The sequence below is a fragment of the Eptatretus burgeri genome, chromosome 2, assembly GCF_056783735.1.
Source record: "Eptatretus burgeri isolate ZD-2024b chromosome 2, Ebu_testis_v1, whole genome shotgun sequence".
Classification (NCBI taxonomy): domain Eukaryota; kingdom Metazoa; phylum Chordata; class Myxini; order Myxiniformes; family Myxinidae; genus Eptatretus; species Eptatretus burgeri.
The window spans coordinates 95863661-95886618 of record NC_140962.1 but is presented as its reverse complement, the minus strand read 5'-3'; the positions used below and the strand labels follow the sequence as shown (position 1 = coordinate 95886618).

Here is a 22958-nt window from a genome sequence, read left to right as displayed (position 1 = left end):
TACTACCATGTGATATCCATGCTTGTGTGTGCACAACGTTGAAGATAATGAGCACTAAAATATTCTCCTGAACCTTGTGTTGACCGGAACTTTCAGTGGAGTCCTTTTTCATCTCATTCGCACAAGGGCCTCGGCCGACATTCCTCAACATGGTCAAGGATGGTTGTGGATGCCTATTACCTGGTAATATTTCTCAAAGTAATAGAAACATTTGTAAAAGTACACGGAAGGACGACACAAACACCAGCAGAAGCCACAATGACAGCAGAAAAAACGACTGTACATGTTTTTAAAGATCCTTTTTCCGGGGATTTCACTTCATTTTACATCCTCATTGAGATTCATAGATAGACATCCAATATGTTTGCGAAGCACAACATGCTGTCTTTCTTTTGATTAAACCCGTCAGCGAAGGGACAGTCAAGCAAGCCTGGTAATAATAAAATTTCCAGTAGACTGTCCAAAAGTGTTATCTTGTGTTGGTGTTCTTGAAGCATTATAATGGATTGTAAAACACTGAAACAGGGTGCTTGTAATATGAAATGCCTGAATATCAAGAGTTCACCTCTGCATGGTGATCGTCATTCTGCTGGAGCACGTCAACGCACAGCTCTGCCATGCGTGTCACGTCTTCCAAACGCTTCGCCGGCGAAACCATCTGTCCCATGCTGTCTGAAACGACCCAGAAATACTGATGGGGTTAACAGCAGGGTGTGGTGCATTGAAAAAAAAAAAGTCATGGTAATTTGGAGGGGAGGAGGTTTGGTGAGCACAAACAATATCGAAGGGACAGTGGGGAAAATGGAATGAGATAGAGATTCAAACAAGAGCTTCATCAGAGGAGGGAGGAAGGAGGACAAAAAGGATTCAGAGGGAAATCTACACGAAAAAAGAAACGACAACACAGAACATGTTTCGAGGAAATACAAAGAGATCAAAACATGCAAATGATGAACAAAAGGAAACCCTTTGCATCATGGGTATTTTAAAGATGAAGTAATGGCTTAATGGAATAGCTGTGGTCGTGATAACATGCGGTCAATCATCACCTAAAAAGTCTCATCACAAGATCATGGAGGAAACATATTCGACCCAAATGCTGGTTTAAGGACTTGTGATGAAACAAAATCGTCAACCTCACGACAACGAACGGTTTTTTTGCCGATTCGAGGTAAAAGATAGATTTTTCTCACGAGTTCATGACGGTGTAAGAATTATTTTTGAGAACCTGCCATGTAGGATCTGCAGGTATCCATATAATAGTAGAAATGTACAAATTTGCAGTAATGTCCGATATGAGCGCCTGAATGCACAGATCGAAAGCAGTTTTAGAAGGATGACAAGAAAACAAATATTAGAAATTGAAGTGCAGGTTAAAAATAAAAACAATTAAGAGGAGGAAGAAGAATATAAACAGCACAGGCACCAAGATTGTTTCTGTTGAGCATGAGCGCTGAAGGACATGGTTTTTGTCCCACAAGGATAATCACCACGTGATCACGATTCGGACGTTTTTGGGAAAGGGCACGGTGCGTCATTCACCGATTTCATCAATCGACGCGCTACTTTATCCGCTGCACTTTACATTCTCATAAATACAATGTACCCTGTGAAACGACTCAAAACCTTTGTAATACACGCTGCGCACTCTAAGTGAGACATGCAATGTGAATGGAATGTTGAGGCTCATTCGGTTCATCAGATATTATGGGATGTATTGGTAAATATAGAGGTTTTTTTGCCGCCACTGATCAAAAGCTAGACATTCGGTTTCGCAGATTAATTCAGCAAAGGGCAATCCATACACTGTACTGTATATGCTGCAAGAACCTCGACCCTCTCCTCACCCCAGCAAACCAAACACACACCCCTTCCCTTACTCCGCACCTCCTTCTCCTCTCCCAATTACCAGCCACCACATACCTAACATTCAGATGGGTCCGAACAGGATTGCTCCTTTGTTATGCAAATGCACTTGCCCAGAAAACATGTGGCATCAACACTTTATAACTTTGAAACTCAAATGAACATCAACATTTCTTACATTCTGCAAGCAAATGACGTGTATAAATAAATGTGGCTTCTGGCAACAAACGGGGCATCAGAACTCTGAAACACGGCCTTGAAGAATCCCCGAGTGTGTTTGAAATCACATTTTGTGGCAATAAAGCTGTTAAGATGATACGGAAGGGAATAAAGGCAGGGGATAAAACAAAAAAATATTCCATGATGTACAAGTCACCTGATTCCTTCTGCTTGGCTTTGGGATGGACAGGATGCAGACAGAGGAGAGACAGCAGCCAAAGCGTTAATGTGAAGGGAAAGTATGTTGGGGGAATCGACAGAACTTTGCACGCACAAACATGTTACTACGAGAGGGAAAGTATCATGAAGCTATAAAAAAAGGATGATGATCTCAAAAGAAGTTTCATATGAACAAAACACAGGCACAATAAGAAATAAAGACAATAAAATAATGAAAATGCATTCATATGCCACGAGTTTGCCGAGAACACAAGTACCGTGAGATAAATGCAAGTCCGAAACGTTCCAACGATCTCAGTTTTTGCAAAGTTCAAATTGCTCTTTTTGCACTTTCCTGCCTGCCATTTCCAACTTTGTTGTTTCTTTAATTCCAATCCTGCTGAATTACATCGGTAGAATGATATTTTCGTTTTGATGCTTTACGACATGACATATCACCTTCCATACGATTGAAAACAACATATATACGATTTCCCATATCATTAAAAATGACGATACATACTACTTGACAAGGCATTCCCCACACGGGAGGCTGGCAGGGAAGGGCGAGAGTGAGACTGGAAAAAGTGAGGGTTAGGTGGGCAGGGAAGGTTAGCAAAATACTCACGAATAGTTAAAGTCACCACTTGGGATGCCAAGCAGAAGATTGGGTGTTCATAAAATTCCCTCTTTTTCCCTAGAAAAAGAGGATTAGAAGGGCATTCCAAGAGCCGGGGTCAGAGATCGATCAGGGCCTCGTTTGTTGATGGCTGAATTTTGTACTCATGACCGGATTTGCCCTTGTAGGGTCATTCAAAAACTTCAATAACTCCTGTAGGTTGGCTGTTCACCCTGGACCAAGGATTGATTAAAATGGTTGGGAACTTGGAAGTCGATTTACTATCTAATATCGTGCATTCTAATTTTTGGCAGCCGAGCTGTTTTCGGTCTCGATTCTAAAGGACCAGGAGCACTTTTTGGTAGTAGAGAGATTTGTCAAGAGTCACATGTGGCGCTGATCCTGGCATTAAGACAGCATCAAAAAAAATCACAAACTTTGCTGATTTGCCTCAAAGCAGCATATTCTTCCTCTTTTGGGAAAATAAGACAAATTTCAAGCAAATATTCTGATTTAATAACCAAAGAGTACACCCGAAACCACAACAAGCCTATTTCAGACCACTGCTGGATGAAGGCCTCCCTCAACTCATGTTGAGGGGTGTTTCACATCCCAGCCATTCTTGCCACGTGAAGGTTGGTGAGGGTAAGAACCAACAGGAATTGAACCCTCAACCAGTCATTAGAAATTGAGAGTCAGGAAACAAGTCGAACAACTTGACCAAACAGGCAGCTCATAAACTACAAATCCAATGCAAAAATCGACGGCAACCAACCACTGAAATCAAAACCTTGAGAATTATTGTTGTTCTTGGATTGAACAGCAATCTTCTGCCAGTTACTATCCATAATAATTATGCATTCAGGGTTTGTGAATTTTCCATCTTTAATTTCCCAGAAAGCCCTCTTTCATCAAAGCAGGAAGGAAGGTGAAAGAACATATAACAGTGACAGGGAACAACCAAAATGGTGGCCTAACCTGCCACATAAAACCAGTGATTGCCATGTAATAAAATCACCAAATAATTTAAGCAAATTAATTTGGTTGATCTTGAAAGAAAAGAAATGTCAGAATTTTTTTCCAACTGAGAATATCCAACCATGTTTAAATTTTTCAAGATCACCATTTTGATTGCGAGTGCAGTATGATTTATGGACATAACAAAATAGGAAAAGTGAATGGAAAGGCGAGGGACCAATGTGCAAGCAGGACAAAAGCTTAAAGTTGGATATTTTGTGAGTAAATATATTCCATTACCAACTGCATCTTCAGATAATATATCCCTCAACAGTGCAAGAAGAAATGCCTCGAGGGAGGATTCTGAGATGCTCGGGATGAAAGCTCAGATATAATAATTTGCAACATGCATTCAGAATTTGGGAATTTTCTACCCATGCATGGACATTTTTAATCATGATCGATTTTATTCACTGAAAACCAAAAAGAGTATGTTCACCACCACTGGAAGCAAGATACAGCCGACAATGAACTTCAGACCTTCGTCAGAGCAACAGAAAGAAGCCTTGTTACACTCACCGAAGGAGAGGGTGTTGCGTTTGAGTCTGTTTGTCTGTGTTGATTTGTTTGTCCGCACAGAACTTTAGTGTTTCTCTCCACAACCTCTGATTGGATTGAGACGAAAATTTTCACCATAGGAGCGACTACTCAAGTAGAACGCTCCAATGATAATTATGATGTAATGGGTCACGTGGTGTGGCAGCTAAGTTGGAAAAATGGAAAAATGTTGGACTTCTGTATCTCTAAAACCGCACCATGGAAAAAATTGAAACTTGGCACAAAGCAAGTACTCCTCATGGGAAATGAGTGTGATTTTTTACGACCTCATAGGCATCTTTCTTATGACATCATAATTGCATATGTAGTATGGTACATCTGATCAATATGAAAAATTGAGGGTCATCTAGGGATAAAATGGTGCACATAATTTTTTTGATGATGTCATCGGTCACGTGATTCAGCAGCCATATTGTTTTTTTTATTAAAAAAAAAACACTTCAAAAATCTTCTCTGAAGTGGCTGAACAGATTGAGGTGAAACTTTACACGTACGAGTGTCTATCCATGAGGAACAAAAGGTTCACACATATGATATCACCAGTCACATGGTTTGGCAGCCATATTGGATTTACCCAAAAACCTACAAAATGTTCTTCTCCAGAACAGCTGGACAGGTCAAGGGGAAACTTCACACAAATATTCCCCAAGCCTTCGGTGTCCATCCATCCATCCATTGGAAGCATACTCTGTGCAGAGCATTGGTACTGCCTAAACAGTCTCCTTGGCTATTGGGCACAATCCTGGACAGGTTGCCACTCCGGCACAGGATACCAGCAAGCTGGCACTCATTTTGTAGACCTCGGAAGGATGACAGGCAGAGTCAACCCCACCTGATATTAAATCAACAGCCAAGGGGGATTTGAACTCAGGATCCTAGGATCCCAAGCCTACCACCCTAACTATTAAGCCAACACCAGGCATAAGCCATGGGTGTATAAGTTAGTTAAGGAATAATTGAGAGGCCACATGATTTGGCAACCATATTAGATTGAAGAAAATATTAAGTAATGTTTTCTCTGGAACCACTCAATCAATTGATGTGAATCTTCACAATTATGATGTAGCAGTCATGGGGAATACATGTTTCAAATTTCAACTTTATCAGACACATGGTCTGGCAGCCAGAATTATTTTAAAATTTGATCTGGGTGCTTTTGTTTTTTTTGATTTTTGATTTTATTTAATAAGGCTCAATTGGCTGTGCCTGGATGGGTTTGATGGTCAAGGAGCAGCAGCTGAATTGCAAATCCTATATAGGTTTCTCCTGATTACTTCATCTTTGCTTTTTGCTTGTTTGGGCTCCTGATAACTCCATTGCAGGGCTGTTCATATTTGGTCTTCCATTTGATTTGAATTCAATTAATTTTCATCCCATTCGAAATTCAATTGAAGAATTATAATAAAAAAATGCATCATGGGTCAGGGTCAGGTGTCCATTCAAAGCAGGGTTGCATCAAAGCAGGATGTCTTGATACCCGGTCATCACTGCCAGTTATAAAGTGGCAGTTCTAATTATGTTTCTTATTAATTACATAACACACCAGTACATAAACACCACGCAAAACTACACAAACACCATGCAAAACAAGTCCTGGCGAGTGTCTGCAATCTCTGATTGCTCTTTTTCTTGTTTTCATTTTCTTTCTTTTGTTCCGACAAAGGATGAACGGTCGACACATCAACAGCATCCTGCTTTCCCAAGATAGTTAACATACTCTTATTGGATACCAGCTTATAGAAGCTATTGTTTTACCTTTTTGCCAATGCACACCGATACTTGCCTTCATGAAAACTATACATTTTAATCACAGGTGAATGTCCTTTTCATAAAATTATCTTTGGTACAAAGGTTACTGATTGTCCTATCATTAAAAAAAAAACTTCACAGACAAATTTTTAAAGCAACCCAGGTAGTCTATCAAAGAGCAAACTATTGAAGATAACTGAAGGCAGCTGGTGTAAGAATGACTAACCCTCTCATAAAATTCAGAGGAAAACAAATTACAAGGTGCATGCAGTATGACAGAATTTTTGGAAACTTCATCTACTTTTTATGTGAATAAAATGGTTCGAAACTTATAAAAACAATCTGACACTTTAATACATTTGTCGGTGATGAAATCATTGGCGCCATAGACTAAAAAATTATGCCATAGGCTAAACAGAACATCACGGTGTTTTATATGATCAAAATGTCCTCATGCTACAACTTTCGGAAAATCTGAGAAAGTTTGCAGGTTGAATACGTTTTCATTTCTGACTATACTATCAATGTAGATACTGTTGACATGGCATATTTCCAGCGGGTGACCACATCCTCTTAATTCATTGGTAAAGAGGGAGAAATTGAGTGACAAGAAATAAATTTTCTTTAAATTTACAAACGCCAATCATATAAAAGTATAACGTTCACTGATTTAAAATGTTCCTCCATTTCCTTCGACCATCATATGGATATTTTGCCTCATGCTCAATATCAAGAACATCCACTGTTTGAAACAGACCAAATATTCTGATTTGTTTTGATCATTGGAAAATGTAATCTTCTCTGCGTCATAACAAAGGAACCATTCCAAGTTTAGAGTTAAGGTAGCGCGACAGACAGTGGAGAACTCGACAGAAGGACAAACAATAAGCTTGAAGTGCAGCTACATGGCGATGTGAATGCATTTTTAACTCTTGTAGACAAAAGAAAAAAAAAAGAAGAAAAAACGTAAAATGAAGAGCATTTGATAAAATATGAATACAAATAATGGAAAACACCAAATGTAAACGAGTGGAACAGGCACAATTAACCTCCCTTCCACTCTTTCTGCAATCAACAACTTCCCTCCAAAGCAAATACTCTCAAAATGACAAAGGTTATCAAAAAAAAAAAATCATCAAAAGCACCAATAAAATGAATATGACAAAACAATAAACTACACAGCAAAATACAATATTATAATTTACAATTACATTCCACTCAAACTCTTGGTTAAGAGTAATGACATAATAAGTACAAGTTTCTGCAAGCAGGTTATACTGTACATATATATATATATATATATATATATATATATATATATATATATATATATATATATATATATATATATATATATATATATATATATATATATATACAATTCTGGAAAAAAATTGAGACCACTGCAAAATTATCAGTTTTTCTGGTTTTACTATTTATAGGTATGTGTTTGAGTAAAATGAACATTTGTGTTTTATTCTATAAACTACTGACAACATTTCTCCCAAATTCCGAAAAAAATATTGTCATTTAGAGCATTTATTTACAGAAAATGACAACTGGTCAAAATAACAACAAAGATTCAGTGTTTTCAGACCTCAAATAATATAAACAAAACAAGTTCATATTCATTTTTAAATAACACAATACTAATGTTTTAACTTTGGAAGAGTTCAGAAATCAATATTTTGTGGAATAACCCTGATTTTCAATCACAGCTTTCATGTGTCTTGGCATGCTCTCCACCAGTCTTTCACATTGCTGTTGGGTGACTTTATGCCACCTCCTGGTGCAAAAAATTCAAGCAGCTCGGCTTTGTTTGATGGCTTGTGACCATCCATCTTCCTGTTGATCACATTCCAGAGGTTTTCAATGGGGTTCAGGTCTGGAGATTGGGCTGGCCATGACAGGGTCTTGATCTGATGGTCCTCCATCCACACCTTGATTGACCTGGCTGTGTGGCATGGAGCATTGTCCTGCTGGAAAAACCAATTCTCAGAGTTGGGGGAACATTGTCAGAGCAGAAGGAAGCAAGTGTTCTTCCAGGACAACCTTGTACGTGGCTTGATTCATGAGTCCTTCACAAAGACAAATCTGCCCGATTCCAGCCTTGCTGAAGCACCCCCAGATCATCACCGATCCTCCACCAAATTTCACAGTGGGTGCGAGACACTGTGGCTTGTAGGCCTCTCCAGGTCTCCGTCTAACCATTAGACGACCAGGTGTTGGGCAAAGCTGAAAATTGGACTCATCAGAGAAGATGACCTTACTCCAGTCCTCTCCGGTCCAATCCTTTTGGTCTTTTGCAAAGCTCAGCCTGGCTCTTCTTTGCTTCTCATTGATGAAGGGCTTTTTTCTAGCTTTGCACGACTTCAGCCCTGCCCGTAGGAGCCTGTTTCGAACCGTCCTCACCGTGCACTTCACCCCAGCTGCCGTTTGCCATTCTTTTTGTTGGTCACTTGATGTCATCCTACTGTTGTTGAGTGACAATCGAATGAGTTGGCGGTCATCCCGGTCAGTGGAAAATCGTTTTCGCCCGCTGCCAGTCTGTAGCTTTGTTGTCCCCAATGTCTGCTGCTTGACCTTGTTCTTATGAACCGCCATCTTTGAAATTTTAAGGATGGAAGCAACTTGACGCTCACTGTATCCCTCTGCCAGTAAAGCCAGAATTGAACCCTTCTTTTCCTCACTCAAAACTTTTCTTTTCAAGTCTTTTGGCACAGTCAATAGTTATTTTTTTAATTCCAATTACTTTTGAGGTACAACTAGCACTGTTTTTGCCATCCAGCTGGTCCTATTGCAAGAGGATAGTAATGACCACAGCAGTGGTTTTTATACTTTTCTTTGTTAAATAAGATTCGCTTCAGGTGATCACCTAATCAGTACCTCACTAAGTAGAATGAGGTGTGCCTGTGTTGGAATTCAACAGACAATGGAATGGAATGGCTGCCATACATGTAGAGATGCTGATTTAAATAATATTTTGGAGTGGTCTCTTATTTTTTTCCAGAGCTGTATATGTATGTATGTATATATATGTATGTATATATATATATATATATATATATATATATATATATATATATATATATATATATATATATATATACACATGTTATATATATATACTGGGACTTGGCTTGCATACAATGAGATGATATCCAGTGAAAAAATAATTCCCTTTAGTTTAAGCATATTCAGAAAAAATAATGCTCAAATCACGCATAAAAATAGTTTGATAAGCATTTAAGTTTTTGGAATGACCATGATGATACTGCAATTCGCTGAGAATCTCAATTATCAAATGCAAATTTTTGCTTCATGCTCAGTACGAAAACCAACAGTTTCAAACCAGATTTTAAAAAACCCAAAATCCTGAGTCTTAGTATTTCAAACAGATGCAGCTGATTCCACAAAGTAAAAAAAAATCCAATCATCACAAACTTCATTTGTCAAAGCAACAACTGATTTGTTATTATGCTCAGCATCAATTGATCATCGTTGCTTCCCTAAAGCTGAGTAAGTCTGAACCTCAGATCAAGCAGACAGTTAGTGTGCTTTCCTTCGACATTTCTTGGGCCTTTGTACAATGTGGAAATTTTCCCTTGAATAAATACTGGCCTCCATGTGCAACTGTCATGCTCTTCTTTCATCACCTTCATACTTTCTGTCACCTTCATACTTTCTGTCACCTTCATACTTTCTGTCACCTTCATACTTTCTGTCACCTTCATACTTTCTGCGTTATACTCGACAGCTACTCTCGTCCTCCTATTCTGGGATTTCATAAGGAAGCATTCTCAGGCCTTATTCTTCCTCATACTGATTAATGATTCATCTTCGTACATTAAAAACTACGTGGCCATTTATTTTTGCACATTAATTGAACCTCTGTTGAGCTACACATCACCCTCAATTAATAAGGTGCCCGAGCAGCAGCCTCCATCTGCTGACCTCGACAGTGTCCACTCACTCTCAATGAGAACATGACCTTCACACCAGTCAAGTTATCCACCCTCGCTAATTCCCTATGAAGAGATCACCTTGCCAACATCTCGCTGCCTTCTCTGTTTTTCTGAGCTCCTATTTTACAGCTGAGCTGCTATCATTAAATCTATTAAGCTATCATTTGTTCAAATGTATACTGCGAATCTCACATATCCTCCCAAGAGGCTGTTTTGTTTTCTTACCACCCACCTCTGCAATTTTGCTCTTCTTATCTCCTGTTTGTGGAATAGTCTTCTTGAGACTACAAGCAAGCAGTGCAACCACCATCTCCTGCCATCCCCTATCCCTACCTACAATCTTTTTCACCCTCAATAACCGTTCCTAACACAACCCTCTTACTTGCAGGTTACTGCGTTTCCTTCCCTCTTCTCTCTCTCTTCTGTTGTTTGTTCTTCTATAATCCATATACAGGTGATTCATGTTTGTTCTTCTTCTCTTCTATTGTTGTCCTATCAGCCTAGATTTTGTACCGCAAAATGTATTTTTTTTTAAATAAATCGCCTTTATCTATCTCTCACTCATTGCTTCTATTAATATGAGCCTTATCTTGAAATAAAAAGTAAAGTCAAGGTAAAAGAACACTTAAGACCACCACAGGATCACTTAAAATACTACTATAATGATAGGTATTGAAAGAGAAAAATAACAGTTGTGCGATGTACATGCCAAAGCTAGGCTTTCAGATGGTACTGCATGACGAAACCAATTCGATTATACAAGAGGCAACTTGAACATTTTAAAATCCGTTTGGAATGCATACAATATCATCTACAAATTCTGGATAGTTGAATAACTAATTGAATCATCCATCCATCCATCGGGACCATCCTCTGTGCAGAGCGTTGGTGCTGCCTAAGCAGTCTCCTTGGTTATTGGACACAATCCTGGACGGGTCACCACTCCGACACAGGATACCAGCAAGCTGGCACTCATTTTGCTGACCTCGGAAGGATGACAGGCAGAGTCAACCCCACCTGGTGTTAATTCAACAGCCGAGTGGGATTTTAACTCAGGATCCCAGGATCACGAGCCCACTACCCGGACCATTAAGTCAACACCAGGCATATTGAATCGTACAAATCAGAAAAATAGAACATTCATTCCCAATTTTCTTTTCCAGAACCTCAGTTATAATTATAAAAGCAAATTAGAATGACCATCACACTTTAAGAAAACCTGTTCAGATCAAGACATTTTATAGTTTTAAAAAAATCAACAGAACAAGAGTAATTAATGTTTCTTAGTCCTGAACCACATAATGATCAAAATGAGCAGTAAGAAGTCAAAATCGCCATTCCAGTTGATGTTTATTTGTCGATATTTCATCAACAGGATGGAAGAAAGCTTTAGAGGGTGAAGTTTTATAAACCCTCACAGTTAATTACTTTACCCTTCTTTATGATTGTGCTACTACAACCTTTATCCCTCCGTAAATACATCACTTACCCTCAATCTTAGCGTATTCTGACAAGCGCATGTAATTGATGAGAGCTGCTTTTTCTAGGCATTTTCGAACCACTGCCTTGACCTCCTCCGCAGCAACCGGGGTTACAATGTCTTTCATGAGTACCTGGAAATCAGTGTAGACATTAAACTTTGACATGGTACATCGATCTAAATATTATATACATGCTTAAGACTTACCTCCCTTCATTTAACACCATCCTCTCTCTTGCACTGCAACATCTCCGCAAACATCTCTTTTTGGAAACATCTCCGCAAGTATGGTGTCTTGCGCTCTTTCCTCCCCGCCGAGAAGTTTGTTGTCCACTGCCACATCAAAGTTTCTCCTATTTTTACTTGTCAGCTTTTCTACACCCACAGAGACCTTGTACCCCTCTCACATGCAACTCCTGTCTTCATGTTTTGATACATCCATGAGTTAGTCTCCAAGTTTCCCCTTTGACTTGCTGCCTGTTGACCCTTTTCCCTCCGTTTTTGTACTTTTCCATGAGCCTCAACACCTATTGAAACTAAAGAGTTCCGAGAACACCTTACCCCGTGCAGTCTTGCGGAACAAAGACATGGGCACGGTCTGTGAGGTGCAAATTTGATTGGCCATGAAGGCATCAAATGCCGTAATATTTTGTCCAAGTACTGCGAGATGGAACGGTTTTGAAAGTGCCAAAAAGGCGATTTGTGTTCTACACTGTTCAAGTATATGATTCAATTTAAATAGAATAAACATTTTAAAGGTTGTAGAATTTTTTTTTGGAAGTTTACCGCTGATGATGCTGCATCTTTTATACCACCTTTTTAACATGTTATATTAGTTCTTCATACCTGTTGTTTGTGTCCTTTATAACATGCTTAAAAACAGAACATTTCCTGTTTGGAATGACTTACAATTTTGACTGCCAGACAGGCAGAGAGAGCGAGTAAAACATTTATGTGACTTGTATGCCTCACCTCTTTGGTTTTGTACTTCTCGTTCACAGGTATCACAGCTATAATTGGTTGATGGAAAGCTTTAAAAAGCATTGGCATTTCTCACCCAAATGATTCACCCAATAACCTCCTCCCTTACTGTCGTCAACTAGCCAGTCGAGCAATTTTCTCCTGCCTTTTCATTCGAACAACTCTCCCACCTGCATTTCTTCCATCCCCTTTCTCATTTCTTTCCGAGTCAAACTGGTCTCATTATCTATGCTTATGCTTATGCAATTCCCTGCTGTCTACAATTTTATATATCAACCCCATCACTTCAACTCCTATCATAGATTTCTAACATCTAATCCCGGTGCCATGGATGCACTTTTCTATTCTACTTCAATCGACCAAAACTGTTCACTCTTCATGTACTTTATCTATTGTACACCACTCGTTCCCAATTCCATGTACAGGCGATTCATGATGTCATCACCGGACGCAAAAGGAAGGGAGTACTCAGTTTTTACTCCATTTGTTTGTTTTCTTGTTTTCTTTCTTTCTTGTTTGCCCGGGCGATATCTCAGCCATCATTTGAGTTCTGAAGCTGAAATTTGGGGACAAAAATGAAGGTGTGCTGTGGCAAAAACATATATTTTATTCATAAATTAATTGATTAATTACTTAATTTTTATCGATATCCATTCCTTCTCATTTCGCCAATATCTCAGGCACCTTTTGAGCTGGGAGGCTGATATTTGGACATGACAGTGAACAAGTGATTTGGCTATAAAGGGTATTTATAATTTCTTGATTAATCAATTAATTATTCATTTTTTTTTGATGAATTAACTTAATTTTGAAAAAGTTACCGATTTGGATGAAACAGTGATGGTTTAGGTATGCTATTAGCCAATCGATGAAGAAATTAATTATTTTACGATTATTTATTTATTTTAATTACTGAATTGATCAATCCCCCCCCCCCCCCATTTTGTCTCCATGTGCTGCACGGTGGCATCGCCGGGCGCCCTGGCGATGTCGTGCTCTGGAGTATTTTTTATTTATTAATTTAGCATGGGGGAGGTGAGTTTTTAATGTACCTGTACAGTGCCTATATAAAGTGTACACCCCCTTTCAAATTTTTCACCTTTTGTTGCGTTATAGCCTGGGATTAAATTGCGTTAAATCAGACTTTTCCCACCTTTATTTACACATCGCAACCCACAACTTCCAAGTGAAATACAAATTCTACCAATTGCAGAAAATTAATTAAACATACAAAACTCGAATATCTTGGTTGGATGTGTCCACTCCCCCTCCCCCAATGTAAGAGCAATTGTAAATTAGCTCGGGTGTAACCAATCACCTTCAAAATCACACACCAAGTTAATTGGCCTCCACCTGTGTTACATTGTCTGATTCGAATTATTACCTCCGCCACAGAAGGTGAAGGAGGTTATGTTTTCACCCCTTTCTGTCTGTTTGTTTCTTGCAAAATCGAAGATTTTTCAAGTATATTGGTTCGTCGATTTTTCTGTTCTGTCTGTTTGTTTGTCTGTCTGTTCAAGTATTTGATTCAATTTAAATAAAATAAACAAGAGGCAACTTGAACATTTTAAACCTGCAGGTCACAATTTTAAACCGATCTTCATGAAACTTCACCACATGATAGAGCTTGTCATAAGGAAAAAGCATATTGTTTTTGAGGTCAAAAGGTCAACATAGGCCAAAGGTCAAGAACTTAGGTGAGATTTCTAAAATCCTCAATTTTCATCCGATTGACTTGAAATTTGAAGAGGATTTGTATTTCAGGCCACTGAATTCAACTAGACAATTATTTTTGAGGTCAACATGGACCAAAAGGTCAACAACTTAGGTGAGATTTCTAAAATCCTCAATTTTCATGCGATCGACTTGAAATTTGAAGAGTATTTATATTTGAAGGCAATAAATTCAACCAGTGAATTATTTTTGAGGTCAATATCGACCAAAAGGTCAATATAGGGCCAAGGTCAACAACGAAGGTGGTGTTTCTAAAATCCTCAATTTTTATCCGATTAACTTGAAATTTGATGACATATTTCAGGCCACGGAATTCAACCAGCGAATTATTTAAGAGGTCAACATGGACCAAAAGGTCAACAACTAAGATTGGTGTTTCTAAAATCTTCAATTTCCATCCCATTGACTTGAAATTTGAAGAGGATTTGCATATCAGGTCATTTAAATCAGTCACCAATTATTTTTGAGGTTAAATTTGTTTCATAGATTTTGCAAGTGTTGTGCTCTGCACGACGTCTAGTTCTTGTTTCTCTATTTGTTTGTTTGTGTGCAGGATATCTAAAAAAGTTGTGACCGGATCTGGAAGAAATTTTGTGAAAATGTTGGGAGTATGACAATGATGAACTGATTAGATTTTGGTGAAGATCCGGATCTAGATCAGACTACAAGAATTTTCAAAGTGATTCTTCACCATTGAGAGATTCAACCAATAATGATATATAGCAAGATATCTCAAAAAGTTGTGGACGGATTTGAACGAAACTTGGTGGACATTTTGGGTGTGGACAAGGAAGAATTGATTCAATTTTGATGAAGATCCAAATCCGTATCCGGATCTGAAAATTTTTTAAGTCATTCTTCACCATTGAGATCGGGCTAAACATATATATATATATATATATATATATATATATATATATATATATATATATATATATATATATATATATATATATATATATATATATATATATATATATATATATATATATATATATATAGCACGACATCTCAAAAAGTTGCAGACGGATTCAGATGAAACTTGGTGGACACGTTGGATTTGTGGCAAAGATGAATTGATTCGATTTTGTGAAGATCCGAATCCAGATCTGGATACGATAATTATTTAATTTCTAAAGTGATTCTTCACCATTGAGAGATAAGGCCAAAAATGATAAATAGCATGATATTTCAAAAATGTATTGGGCCTGATATGTTCTCCTGGATCAGGCATTGTGTGTCGGAGGTATGCGCTCTACTAAGTGCCATTCTAGTTTGCTTCTGTTATATAGATGAAAAGGCCTGACATGACCAACAGTAGTTTCTACTACTACAATAAACTAATCACCAACGAATGAAGGCCACTCTTCTTCAAGTCAATGTTAATATAAAGGTTAACACTAAGAGTGATTAAGTTTTTTCAAGACTTTAATTTAAAAAAGTTTTTAAAAAACCAACCCCCCCCCCCCCCAAAAAAAACAAAGATTTATGCAGATGAACAAACTTTACAATTTTTTTGCCTACAGGAAAACACATACATTCATTGACAAATGCAGTAATGACCAAATAAAAATGTTGGCCTCTCATAACTTTCCAAATGTTCAAACTCACCCTCTCTTGCAATGAAAGCGTAGCTTTTAGTGCTCCTTCCGGGCGGCCAAATGGGAAGCAATACCTGCCAGATATGCACAGCACAATATTAGGTACCTGAACTACCTTTATCTACACTTTATCTACATGGTGTTCAAGATTCCAATTTCCTTTTTCCATCTTCATAAATGCATTAACAGATGTTTCTTCTACTGCTGCTTAACTGCCCCAATTATTCCCGCTTTCTTGTGGGATCGGCTAGGAAAAAGTTTTGGAATAGGAAATAGTCACCCTTCTTTCACGAATCGGCTGGCCAGGCCTGACATTCGGTTGGAGATGATTAAAGCAGGAATTTGGAATTTGGCCAAGGTGGAAGACTGCATCCACTCAGTCTCAACTCGCCTACACTTTGCAAAAGACACACGGCTCCTAACGTCCTTCCGAGGAATGGCACACTTTGTGATGCAACACCCTGCCTACGAAGCACCATTCCAGCAGTTTACAGTCGGATGAGACATCAATCTCAGACTGGACAGTTCAAAGGTAAGTGCGCACCATCCTGCACCATGCTGTTGGCTTGAAATGCACGAACAATTGGATGGGAAAAATTTTTAAGGCACAAATTTGTCAATTTCAAATAAAATAGTGTTGTATTTATTGGAGAATAATCTGGCTATCTGTCTGTCAATTAATGACAAATGCACCCAACAAAATGATGATTGTGAGAACGTATATACAGTATGTTCTCTGTGACAGAACCAAATGATGGTCAAGCATTCAGCTGGGAGAATACAAAATAATCCTTTCATTTTTAAAGAGATTTGGAAAACAGTAATGACTCCAAAGTCTATGGCTTCCCCTTTTATTTCGAGCAAATACATATTGCTTGAAAAATCTCTTCACTTTCATTTTGTGTCCAGGATGGTGTCGTAATCAGAATGAAAACAGATCTGTGAGCCATTGTTCTCATTTGCAAAGGGTGTTTAGAAATATGATATCAGAGCTATTAATGTCTAACATCCTGTCCTCCTTGCTGAGCTCTCTCCTTCCCTGACTTCTTTTTCTTCTTCTTGCGTATGGCAGCTTGGCTACTGGGTAGCTATCATTTTGTTGGGGCGCAACTATGCCGCTGATGCTGTGCCTCGATACCAGTACACTGGTACTCATTTCGACAACCTCAGAAGGATGACAGACTGAGTCAACCCCACCTGGCGTTAATTCAGGAGCCAATGGGGCTTGAACTCAGGACCCTAAGATCCCAAGCCAGCCACCCGAACCACGAAACCAACACCAGGCTCCTGACTTGCCGACTTTATCCCCACATTCAAAGTGCATAGCTCTTGATGGCATCTTCTCATTTTTTTCTCTCAATGGAGACTGGCTTGCTCGAAAGTCCATTTATGAATCGAACTTGTTTCTGGCTCACATTAATGACTTCTTATTTTTATCCTTTCTCAAAAAATCCTCTGCCCTGATTTAAACAAAGAAAAAAAAATCGAACATACATCCTTAGTCAAATTTGTAGGTGAGGTGGATATCAGAGGGGGTGGTGATCCAATTCAGGAAAGTATTGATACTTGCATAGATTGGGCAAAAGATTGGAAGATGGAGTTTAACCTGAACAAGTGTAAGGTGTTGGGGATGGGAAAGAACAATGAAAATAGAGATTACATGATGCAAGGGGTAATTTTGGAGCGCGTCACACAGGAGAAGGATCTGGGGGTGGTAATAGATACGGGAGGTAAGCAGGCAGCACAATGCCAGGCAGCTATAGGTAAAGCAAATCGGGTTTTCGGCTGTATTCGGAGGGGATCATTACCTCTGCCACCGAAGGTGAAGGAGGTTATGTTTTCACACCTCTCTGTATGTTTGTTTGTTTGTGTGCAGGATATCTCAAAAAGTTGTGGACTGGTTGGGTGTTTGACAAGGACGAACTGATCAGATTTTGGTGATGATCTGGATCCAGATCTGGCTCCTGGAATTTTTTAAATGATTCTTCACCATTGAGAGACAGGGCCAAAAATTTATATGGCATGATATTCACCTCTACACTGAAGGGGAAGGAGGTTATGTTTTCACCTCTCTTTGTCTGTCTGTCTATGTGCAGGATATCTCAAAAAGTTGTGGACGGATCCAGATGAAATTTTGTGGACAGGTTGGGTGTCTGACAAGGAATAACTGATCAGATTTTGATGAAGATCCAGATCTGGATCCGGCTACTAGAATTTTTTAAGTGATTCTTCAACATTGAGTGATCAGGCCAAAAATGATACATTGCACGATATCTCAAAAAGTTGTGGACAGATTCGGACGAAACTTGGTGGACAGGTTGGTTGGGTGACGATGCCAAATTGTTTCAGTTTTGGTGAAGATCCAAATCCGGATCTGAATACGAGAATTCTTTCATTTTTAAAGTGATTCTTCACCGTTGAGAGATGGGGCCAAAAACGATATAGAACTGTATAGCACGATATTAACAAAAATCTATTGGGCCCGGTATGTTCTCATGGATCAAGCATTACGTGATGGAGGTATGCACTCTGCCGAGTGCCTTTTCAGTTTATAAATCAAAAGAGGTGTTAATATTGTACAGGAATTTAGTGAGGGCCACATCTAGAATATTGTGTGGAGTTTTAATCACCACAACTCAGGAAGGACATAGATGCCATAGCGAGGGTTCAGCGCAGGGCTACTCGATTGATTCCGGGCCGAGCTAGACTCAGCTATGAGGAGCAGCTGAAGGAGAGAGGACTTTATACACTCAAAACGAGGAGATATGATGGAGATGTAAAAGATAATGAAAGGTATAGATAAAATAAGTGCAGATGGATTATTCAACAGAGAAGACAGTGATAGGACCAGGGGCCATAACCTGAGAGTAAAGAAGAGGAGAGTTAAGATGGTAGCAAGGCAGGGGACTTTTACACAGAGTAGTTAATGCATCAAATGGTCTCCCTGGAAAGATGGTGGCAGCAGAAAAAGTAGATAAGTTTAAATTAGAATTAGATGGGTACCTGGAAGTTATGGAGATCGAGGGGTATGGGGATGTTGGCAGGAATTTTAGGTAGCTTGAGCATTGATGGGTGATTGTGTGAATGTGTACGGAGTGCTGTTGGTGGGGGTCTTGTCAAGGGGTGTTGTGTGCTTGATGTTGTGTGTTTTTAACCAAGCCCATGCCCCCTCCCCTGAGGAAAAAAATAAAAATAAAAACAAATACAAAAACTTCAAAAAAACCACAAAAGCACTTTATTCTTCTTCTTCTTCTTCTTCTTCTTCTTCTTCTTCTTCTTCTTCTTCTTCTTCTTCTTCTTCTTCTTCTTCTTCTTCTTCTTCTTATTCTTCTTCTTCTTCTTCCAGCTGCTCCCGTTAGGGGTCGCCACAGCGGATCATCTGTTATGATCCGCATACTGATTTGGCACAGGTTTTACACCGGATGCCCTTCCTGACGCAACCCTGGTCGCCTCTTATGACACAGGGATAAGGATTGGGTTTCGCCATGATTCCGGGCTGCCCTACACCCTCTCATAGCGTGGCCCAGCGCAGAGCAGAGCTCCCGTCCTCAAGCGATCCTCCAACCCAAGCCTCTGAGTAGCCAAATTACAGGCGGACGCCACAACTCCCAGTCAAAAGCACATTATTAAAAAATATATATACTGTATATATATTTTTGCATTTTCTTCTTTGGATCTTGTGTTGATAAATTCGTGTAGTGTTGATGTGACGCAGGCATGATGGGCTGAATGGGCTCCACCTGTCTGATTTCCTTGCATTTCCTTGTATTGTATTTAAATTCTTAGCTCATCATATTGGCTGCAGCGGCATCTATCAAAGCACACTACAAAACCCTGATCTGATAATAATTTATCGGAAAATTATATTTAATCCAAGCAAGTGTCACATTCTCACTCTCTCATTAAGGATGAAAATTTCCTGCCAATTTACTCCTTTGAATCACATCAGGAAGATGTTCTGCCCCTCAAATTATTGGGCATTAGCACATCAGCAGAACACTTTCCTTGGTGGACTTCAATGGTCTCCAAAGCTACCTGTAGGAGCTGGTCCAATACTTGGAATATGTCTTTCACCCCCAACAAATCCCACACACTTACCCGGTCTCTCTGAAAAGGATTGTCTGGCAAACCCTCCCATCTACTTCCTAAGCAAACCACTTGAGTAGGTGAAGTCACTCCAACTTTTCAGCCTCACCATCAACCATGATCTTTCTTTGCCAGATGATATTTCCAAGATGGCTTCCAAAACTGAGCATTCTCTGTCATGCAAGGTCTTTCCTTGGACAAGCTGAACTTTTGAAAACCTACAAGGCCTCATTCACAGCTTGGTGGAGTACTGCCATCCCATTTTGGCTGTTGCCCCTGCCTTACACTTTGTCCTTCTTGATGCCATGGAAAGCAAGGTCCTCAAAGTTATTTTTGGATCTCTCCTGATAAAGATGAATGTCTTGGCCTGTTAATTTTGCATTGCACACAGGTTGGTGGCCTCTGTATTCTATCACTTCCTTTTTGGTCTTTCATCCTCCACCCTCTCTCGCACTGTCCCTCCAAAGTTTTTGCAGAGCACACACTGTCTGCCAGTAACCCTCTTCTCGTTAAACTCCCAAAATTCAGACTCACTGCTCACCTTCACTCATTTGTTCCTCTTTTCTCTCACGTATACAACCAACTTCCTCAGTCTGTTCAGTTCAATCTTCTCTACAGGGGTTGAAGACAGCTGTTCACCATGACCTCAGGTATGAAGACAGTTGTTCACCACGTCCCCCCCCCCCCCCACATTCATACTCATGATCTGTTGTACCTCAAATGACCCTGTTCCCAAGCACTCTCTTTTTCCAGGATATTGTGATCCCCCCCACCCCACCCTCCCTCACCTCTCTTTGTTTGTTAGTTTTAGGTTGGTTTGTTCCTTTACCATTTCCTCCCTGCTTTCCCTTTCCTCTTCTTGCTGTGTTGCAGCTTGTTCACTCCCGTGTGTCCTCCTCCCTCTCCCCTCAATCTCACTCATTTTCACTTCTATTCTGCTGTTAGCGTCCCCTCTTTCCATTTCGCTCCATTCCATTTCTGCCCTCGCTCTTCCATGAGCCTCAACCATGTATACAAAAAAAAATCTAGCAACATTTCATGCTGAAGCACTCTTGTCACTCTCCGTAATCAATTCCCAAATATGGTAGAACACCTTTTGCATATATATATATATATATATATATATATATATATATATATATATATATATATTTTAAATCAGTGAGGATACCAATCAAGTGACTCAACCATTTGGTTATAATTCTAAACGACACATCAAATAATCCTTACAATGATATATTCATTGCTAAAACAGCTCATAGTTATCTTTGAAACTGCAATATATTTAACCTGAAGTGTGTGATCTGGTTTTCAAGCAAACAACGGAGTCGCTCCTTCACTTCTTCAAACTGCTCCTTCTCTTCAACCGCCACCGTGCCAATACCATCCGGCCTGCATAATGGCGAGGAGAACATGGATCGAGTCTCACAAGAAATACACTTGACCTGATCAATGAATTAGGGTCAGGAGCAAAAGTTGCTTATCTAGAAAACTGCAGATATTTCAAGCCACGGGAGTAAGCAAAGGTGAAGAAGGTGCAAGTAGGTAATCTATTGGTCTGACTCATCAATGGCACATGCTGGTTACAAATACTTTAGTCTTACCTGAGAGCAAAAAGAAAAGACTAAAATGGTTGAAGTTGTTCAGGTTCACTTGAATTAGCAACTACGTTTTGATCTGAGAGCGAGTCGAGCAATAAACTGCGCACCACAAAGTACCAATTGCTACAAAGTATCGTCAAAGGACCTTGCAGGAAAAAATGATTTACTTTCTCCTATTTTAAAGGGGATGCACCAGGCTGGAGTGGAAGATGAAAATCTGAATTGTGCTTGAGATATGGTTACTCGAGTAAACAAATGATGTCGTCAATTATTTATCTGTTCAAGCTTCTCTGCAGATATACGTATGTTAAAGAACTGGACCACGTGATGGCGAAGGACGTCGTCGTCATGCTGCGCTGCTGTTTTACAATCCTGTGCACATAGACGTCTGATTTTTCTCCCGTTTGGACGGTCCACGATGCCATGATGAAAATGCATCGAGATGTTCGACAACATACTGCAACACGAAGTGTCCCTTTCGACCATAGTCGGAGAGGGTCATAGTCAGAGATTGTATGTTACATCGTACCATAAAAAGCAAGTCATAATGAGGATTCAGTTCACAAAAGTGCTTCCAACCAAAAGTATGCGTCTAAGGGGACAGCTCAGAAGTAGCAAACTCACATTTTAACTGTATAATTTGGGACCGATTCCCAGCAGGACTATTAAACTGCCATCCTGGTACTTCTCAGGCACAGCATTGCATGAACGAATACACTATCCTTTGGATGAGAGGCCAATAACTGAATATGCTACATCGAGGTTGTCCCGTGTGTCCGTAATATTCGTAAACAATGTGAACGCCGAATATTGTGCATCGTACCTAAAGTAAAAGAGCACCGCCACGGTGTGTTTTCTGTTCTGATCGGCCAATGCATTGTGGTTGAATTCTTATCTTAATCAATTGATAACACTGCATTATTATCATCGTAGTTGCTCCTCAAGAATGAAGCAACAACCCATAGGAACGCAGCTCTCGAATCATCATCTTTAGCTCGTCTAAGACGGAGATGACAAGAGCCATGAAAGCCATAACGACATCCTTCAGTCAGTCAGTCCAGCAATAGGTCCATAAACATTTCGTTTTGTTTTTGCCTACTCCTCTGAGTCGCTACTACTCCATCGCTTTGAAACTCGGCGTGGTGCACGATTCATGATGTCAATGCGTAAAAACGAGTGGAACCCTTGTTAATGTCCATACAGGTGGTGAGATAATTAGCGAATTAACTCAAAATGTAATCTATGTTTGTATGTCCATCACAGGTCACGAGATTCCGTCATCTCACGAGATGTTTCGTCGTTAATAATTTAAACCTCTTGCAT

At 39.5% G+C, this 22958-nt stretch overlaps 1 protein-coding gene across 1 annotated transcript in view; it reads right to left on the bottom strand.

Annotated features, from left to right (window-relative positions):
• Positions 1-22958, bottom strand: part of LOC147032614 (calcium-dependent secretion activator 1-like) — a 488157-nt gene that overhangs the window by 135567 nt on the left and 329632 nt on the right. The window contains exons 15-19 of the mRNA XM_085850762.1: positions 21325-21426; positions 15959-16022; positions 11642-11765; positions 2243-2260; positions 566-672 (exon numbers count right to left, since the gene is read on the bottom strand). Coding sequence (XP_085706888.1) covers positions 566-672; positions 2243-2260; positions 11642-11765; positions 15959-16022; positions 21325-21426 — 415 coding nt within the window. The remainder of the gene's footprint in view (positions 1-565; positions 673-2242; positions 2261-11641; positions 11766-15958; positions 16023-21324; positions 21427-22958) is intronic.